The 7234-nt window shown below is 41.0% G+C and overlaps 1 protein-coding gene and 1 non-coding gene across 2 annotated transcripts; one reads left to right on the top strand and one right to left on the bottom strand.

Annotated features, from left to right (window-relative positions):
• Window positions 1-917: 917 nt before the first annotated feature.
• LOC138888820 (small nucleolar RNA R71) lies at window positions 918-1024 on the bottom strand. The gene has a single exon (XR_011406399.1). It is a non-coding gene; the product is annotated as a small nucleolar RNA R71 (small nucleolar RNA).
• Window positions 1025-5438: 4414 nt separating this feature from the next.
• LOC138887905 (uncharacterized) lies at window positions 5439-5885 on the top strand. The gene has a single exon (XM_070169696.1). It carries the CDS (start codon window positions 5439-5441, stop codon window positions 5883-5885), a length of 447 nt encoding a protein of 148 aa, XP_070025797.1.
• The last annotated feature ends 1349 nt before the right edge of the window (window positions 5886-7234 follow it).

The following is a 7234-nucleotide window of genomic DNA, read 5'->3' as shown; positions in this document are numbered from 1 at the left end:
TTTCCTTAGTTAAATAATTTTTGTTAATTATCAAATAAAATCTTGCATTTGAAAATTGTCTGAGCTTATCATTAGCATTACTTAAAGTGTAGTAAATAGGTTAGTTCCCTGTGGGATTCTTGAACCGAATTATATTTGCAGCGACCGCTTAGTCCTTTTTATAAGGCAAAGTTGGGCATGATCAAATTTTGGCGTCGTTGCCAGGGAACTAACGATGTTATTTATTACAACTTGGAAGAATTTCTTGGATTTTTAGTTTAGATATATTTTCTGTGGTGTTAAAAATATTTCCATTGAAATTCTCATGTTTGAACTCTTTTGTGACTCAGGTGCATGCCTAGAAGCTCCTTGAGAACTGGTGAACTTTTTGAAGGGCTCTCAGATCTCGAGAAAGCATTTAGGACATTGAATCGGGCTAACAAGAAGGGAAAACAGCTAAAACAAAACGACCAACTCTAAATTGAAATGGACGACGCCCAGAAAATCAAGGGGAACAATATGAATGATCGAGTTGATCCAAACATCAGAGTGGTAGCACCTCTTGTGTCGGAAGCTGCTCTTTATGATTGGGCACAACCAATTGCTGATAACCTGGCCATCGCAATTGTAGTCCCTTAGATACAAGTGGAGACATTTAAGATTACCAACAACATGCTACACTTGTTGCAAAATAAAGGGTTGTTCTCTGGGTCGTACATCGAAGACCCACAACAATATCTGAATAGCTTTTATCAATTTGTGTCACTCAAAGACAACCGAATGTGACTCCTAAAGCAATTAAATTATTACTGTTCCCATTTTTAATGACTGGGGAGGCTCAAACTTGGCTGAATTCGCTCCCAGTAAACTCCATTGCTACTTGGGAGGTACTAGTCAAGAAGTTCTTAAATAAGTTCTATCCACCCAACAAAACTGCGAGGCAAATTGATGAGATATTGCAATTCAGGCAGAAACCGACTGAGACTTTGCAAGAAACCTGGGAGAGGTTTAAGGGTATGCTGGTGAAGTGTCCACACCATAGCATCCCGGATCAGATGCTGGGACAAAGATTCTACATGGGTTTGGCTAACAGTCTGAAGGCCAATGTAGATGCTTCAGCCGGGGGTGCATTCTTCAGCAAAACATTCACAGTGTAAGATTCTTCTTGACAAGATGTCTCAAAATTTAGACTGCATGACGAGAGATACAACACTCACTCCAATAGTGCATTCTATTGATCTTGAACCAAACAATACAAATGCAGAAAACATAGCCACTCTCATGACCCAGATAAGCTTGCTGACAAAGAAAATTGATGAGATGGGTACGAAACAGGTGCGCATTGTTGATACGACAAATGGAGGCCTATGCGTTCCCTGCATTAATCAGTCATATGTTTGCTCATGGAGTGGAGAGAATGATAACCAGCGCTTCAAATAAGACATGAATTATATCAATAATTTTGGAGGTCAGAGGCAAGATGGACAACAATGGGGACCTCAAAATCAGCAGTAGAGACCAACCCAGCAACAACATAATACCAATCCAGGGGGCGCACGACCACATGGCCAAGTCGTGCCTTATCAAAGGTAGCAGGGCTATAATTAGCAGCACCAACAACAGTTGGCTTACCAATCGCCTCATCAACAACAAGAAATATGATAGAAATCAGGGGCATGCTGCAACAACTCATCGGGACAAATGGAAAGATGCAAGAAATGTTAGCTGCACATGATTCGGCTATTAACGGCATTGAATTTGGGACAGCTATTTATGGCCTTGAACAATTGCCCACACGGAACTTTGCCTACAGACACAAACATCAATCCAAATGAGCATAACCCAAATCAGTTAATGGCAGTGAGTCTCAAGAATGGAAGAGATTTAGACAGAGAGCAAGAAGTTGCTCAATCTAGGAGAGACGCAATGCCAATTACTCCAGTGATATTAGAGACCGACAAGTCAACGGAGCTCACAAAGGTTGTAATTGAACAGGCACAAGTTGACAAAGGCAAGGAGAAGGAACTTGAACAACTCCCAGAATAAGTGGTGGAGAAGGATCCTAATAAATAAAAGACACCAAGCAGTGGGCAGAAGCTAATTACTGTATCATTCCCTCAGAGGTTGGCCAAGCAAAAGAAAGATGATCAATACAGCAAAGAACACTTGAATATTCCGCTGATGGATGCTTTAAGGAAATGTCAGGCTATGCAAAAATGATGAAAGATCTGATGTCTCGAAAATTTGACTTTCAGGACCTATCTACTGTAACTCTGACTTAGACCTGCAGTGCGGTAGTGACAAGACCTATGGCTCAAAAATTGTCTGATACCGGTAGTTTCACTATCCCATTCACAAATGGAAGTTATGCTTTTGCTAAAGCATTGTGTGACTTGGGAGCTAGTATCAACTTGATGTCTTTGGCAATATACACAAAACTAGGCATTGGCAGAGCTAGACCGACCTCAATGTTGCTGCAACTAGCTGATCGCATAGTCAAAAGACCAACGGGAATTCTAGATGATGTGCTTGTCCAAGTGGGAAAGTTTGTATTTCATGTTGACTTTGTTATTCTTGACTATCAAGTGGATGAAGAAATACTAATAATTTTGGGGAGGCAGTTCTTAGCCACTAGGAGAACATTGATCGATTGCGAGACTGGTGAGTTAAAAATGAGGTTGAATAATGAAGAAATAATATTCAATGTTCAACAATCTATAAGGAGACCCAGCGAATTTGCAAATTGCTCGCTAGTGGAGGTCGTGGATGTAATACTACAAGAGGAGGATGAGATCCTTAATGTCAGAGATCCGTTAGAAGCCTGCTTGATGAATTTGGAAAATGTGGATGGTGAAGAGTTAGCAGAGTGGGTCATGGCTCTCGAAGGTCAAGGGTTCTGGTCAAGGGAACCCTAGTTCGAGCCCCTACGCTTAAAAGAAAGAACAACACCACCCGTGAAACCATCGATAGAGGAGTCACCACAGTTGGACCTGAAACCGCTTCTAGCTCACCTCAGGTACGCCTTCTTAGGGCCTAATTCTACTTTACCTATTATTATATTATTCGATTTGTTAGATGTGCAGGTAGAGCAACTCGTACATGTGTTATAGGAATATAAGACTGTTATTGATTGGACCATGATAGACATAAAGGGTATCAACCCGGCTTTTTGTATGCACAAGATTCTCTTGGAAGAAGGGCACAAACCTTCTAGAGAACATCAAAGAAGGCTGAACCCGAATATGAAAGTGGTGGTAAAGAAAGAAGTGATCAATTGGTTAGATGCGGGAATCATCTTGCCCATCGCTGACAGTAGTTGGGTCAGCCCTGTTTAGTGTGTGCCGAAGAAGGGAGGAATAACGATCATGCAAAATGAGAATAACGAGTTGATCTCGACTCGTACAGTCACGGGTTGGCGAATTTGCATGGATTATCGGAAATTGAACACAGCCACCCGGAAAGACCATTTTCCCTTGCCATTCATTGACCAAATGTTGGACAGGCTGGCTGGGCAGTCTCTCTTCTACTTCTTGGATGGATATTTGTGGTACAATCAGATTTCAATAGCCCCTGAAGACAGAGAGAAAACATCTTTTACTTGTCTGTATAACATCTTTGCCTTTCAGAGAATGTCGTTTGGCCTTTGCAATGCACTGGCTACATTTTAGAGGCGTATGTTAGCCATTTTCACGGATATGGTTGAAGATATTATGGAAGTATTTATGGATGATTTCTCCGTGGTGGGGGATTCATTCGAAGACTATCTTCACAATTTAAGAGGAGTGCTAAAAAGATGTTTGGAGACAAATTTAGTGTTGAATTGGGATAAGTGCCATTTTATGGTACAAGAAGGGATAGTGTTGGGGCATCGAGTGTCCAATAAAGGAATTAAGGTCGACTATGCTAAGGTTGACGTGATTGAGAAGTTGCCACCGCCCACTTCGGTTAAGGCAGTGAGAAGTTTCCTTGGGCATGCCGGATTCTACAGGCGGTTCATAAAAGATTTCTCTAAAATTGCTAACCCTTTATGTAAACTCCTTGAAAAGGATCATCCCTTTGTGTTCTCTAATGATAGCAGGTTGGCATTTTAGGAGCTGAAGAATAGACTGGTGACTACACCAATCATCGTTTCACCCAACTGGGAGCAACCGTTCGAGCTCATGTGTGATACGAGTGACTATGCTATAGGAGCAGTCTTGGGGTAGCACAATGACAAGATAATGCAGCCAATTTACTATGCAAGCAGAACGTTAAGCAGTGCACAACTCAATTATACCGTGACTGAGAAGGAGATGTTAGTTGTGTTGTTTGCATTAGACAAATTCAGGTCGAATTTGATTGGTTAAAAAGTTATTGTTTATACTGACCATGCAACACTTAGGTAATTGATAGAAAATAAGGAGTAAAAGCCACGCTTGATCAATTGGGTTCTTTTGCTACAAGAATTCGAACTGGAGATCCACGACAGAAAAGGGACAGATAACCAAGTGGCAGACCAACTTTCAAGGTTGGAGGGAACTGAAAAGAAGGTAGAGGTTGAAGATATAATTGAGACATTCCTGGATGAACAATTACTAGCAGTGGCAATAATGGAGACGCCATGGTATGCTGATATTGCTCATTATTTAGCAAGCAGTATTGTACCTTATGAACTCTCTTCAATTCAAAATAAAAAATTCTTTCGCGATTGTTGGTCTTATTACTTGGATGAACCTCTACTCTTTATAATATGTGTAGATAACATGATCCGGAGGTGTATCCCCGAGAAAGATCAACCTTTGGTTTTGCTGGTTGGCCATGCTTCACCATATGGTGGGCACTTTGGATGAATTCGAACAATGGGGAAGGTGTTGGAGTGGGGTTTGTATTGGCCGACTTTATTCAAGGGTGCCCATGCTTGGGTGAAAAGTTGTGATGAGTGCCAACGGACAAGCAACATATCTCGTCGTCACGAGATACCGATGACTACAATTCAGGAGGTGGAAGTATTTGGCATGTGAGGGATTGATTTTATGAGGCCATTTGTCTGCTCGTATGGTAACAAATACATATTGGTAGCAGTTTATTATGTCTCCAAATGGGTTGAAGCTGTGGCCCTTCCAACAAATGATGCCACATGAGTAACAATCTTTCTAAAGAAAAATATTTTCACACGTTTTGGCACTCCGAGAGCTATAATCAATGATGGTGGAACCCATTTTTGCAATAGATCGTTTTCAAGGTTGTTAGAAAAGTATGGAGTTCGCCATAAGGTTGCCACACCTTACCACCCACAGACGAGCGGGGCAAGTAGAAGTGTCCAACATGGAAATCAAAAGTGTCCTGACCAAAACAGTGAATGCGACGATGATTGGGCAAAGAAGCTGCATGATGCATTATGGGCGTACCGCACAACATTTAAAACTCCAATTAGTATGTATCCATAAAAGTTGGTATTTTGAAAAACATGCCATCTTCCGATGAAGCTTGAGCATAAAGCCCTATGGGCACTGCGGCAGTTGAACTTGGATATGGAAACCGCAAGCACAAGTAGAGTCACCGAGCTACATGAACTCGAGGAATTCCGGTTCCATGCATTTGAGAATGCAAGATGGTACAAAGAAAGTATGAAAATGATGCATGATAAGCACATTCTAGATCGGAGCTTCAAATACGGAGATTTCGTGTTGTTATACAACTCGAGATTAAGATTGTTTCTGGGTAAGCTAAAATCTAGATGGTTAGGACCATTTAGAGTTGTGCAAGTGTTCTCCAGTGGAGCAGTAAAAATTGAGTCTGAAGATGGAACGAATAAGTTTAAAGTGAATGGGCAAAGGTTGAAATACTACCTTGGAATGGTTGAAGAAAAAGGGGAGAAAGTTGTGATATCCTTGGAAGAACCCCAATATGTGAGCGAAGTGCAATAATGAAAGTCTGTGTCGTGCCACGATGTTAAATCAGGCGCTTCCTGGGAGGCAACCCATGTTTTGTTATTCGTCGTGCCGCGACATTAAATCAGGCACTTCTTATGAGGCAACCCAATATTTTCTTTTTGCTTGATTTTCTTATTTGATTTTGAACTATGAAAGCATTGATCTTTCTATTAATGTGCAGGGATGAAATTGTGCGTGTTGGAAGGACTCGGGGTGAAGGAATCAACTTGTAGATAGGTAAAAAGTGGCGAAAAAGGGGAAAATTTCAAAAGCCAAACGTTTGTGTCCGCGCATGGACCGTGCATTTTGAGACCCTTACTGCCCCACGTGCGCGACCGCGCATTGACCATGGACCGAACGCGCACTGGGCGTTGTTTTAGGTTTAGTTAAAGTTTATTTATTTATTTATTTATTTTTTATTTTATTTTCTTTTCATTAGTTTTTACTTTTTTTTTACTAATAACCGCCTGCCCCCCTTCTTTCCCCCTCTAAAATTTGAAAACAACAAAAAGAAAACCCTTCCCTCCCTCTCAAAAACACCCCACGCACACTATTCTCCCTTCCCCCCAAATTCCCAAAGCAAAAACCTACTTCTCTTTCTTCCTCTTCTCTACTCAATCACTCCCCAATCTCTATTCCTCACAAGATCGCCAGGTAAGTGCCATGGCTTCTATTTTCCTTTTTCTTCAATTTTTTTTAGTTTTTCCAAAAAAAAATTCTTTTCTTCTTCTCTTTTAATTGTATGGTAATAGAAGTCATTTTTATTCTTGTCTGTGTTTTGTATTGCTAATATACTTGTTGTTATGTGAGGATAGTGGATTTTGTTGAGTGGATTGTACATTGTTAAGTCTGTGTTGGAATTGAGGTCGAATTAGGTGTTTGAGAAATTTGGGGTGAATGTGCACATCAAATGTTTGTTTAAATGCCAGAATGAGTCTTGAATGTAATTTGTGACCAATTGTGCGGGTGAAGTCTGAGTAACCACCCTTGATTCACATATCTTGATTTTCGCTGATGGTGATATTTGTTTCAGGTAGTATGACGCCATCCAAGAAACGAAGAACCATTGGTTCATCCTCCAGCAGTCATGCTGGATCATCCAGGCCACGAGTTTTGGCTAATGTTCGTCAGTATGATCGTACCAAGTTCGTATCCAGTGCGGCTCAGGAATGTTTTGGTTTAAAGGCATCAAAGAAACCCGTACCGGAGAGGGGAATTGATATAGGGTCCCTCCAAAATGACTGTCCCAATATATACAGGGAATTGGTCCGTGCAGGCTGGATATTTTCTTTGAAGAACCGGACGAAGATAATTTGATGATTGTGAGGGAGTTTTAGCTAACA

The sequence above is a fragment of the Nicotiana sylvestris genome, chromosome 3, assembly GCF_000393655.2.
Source record: "Nicotiana sylvestris chromosome 3, ASM39365v2, whole genome shotgun sequence".
Lineage (NCBI taxonomy): Eukaryota > Viridiplantae > Streptophyta > Magnoliopsida > Solanales > Solanaceae > Nicotiana > Nicotiana sylvestris.
Note: the sequence above shows the minus strand (reverse complement) of the source record. Positions and strands in the feature narration are given on the sequence as shown.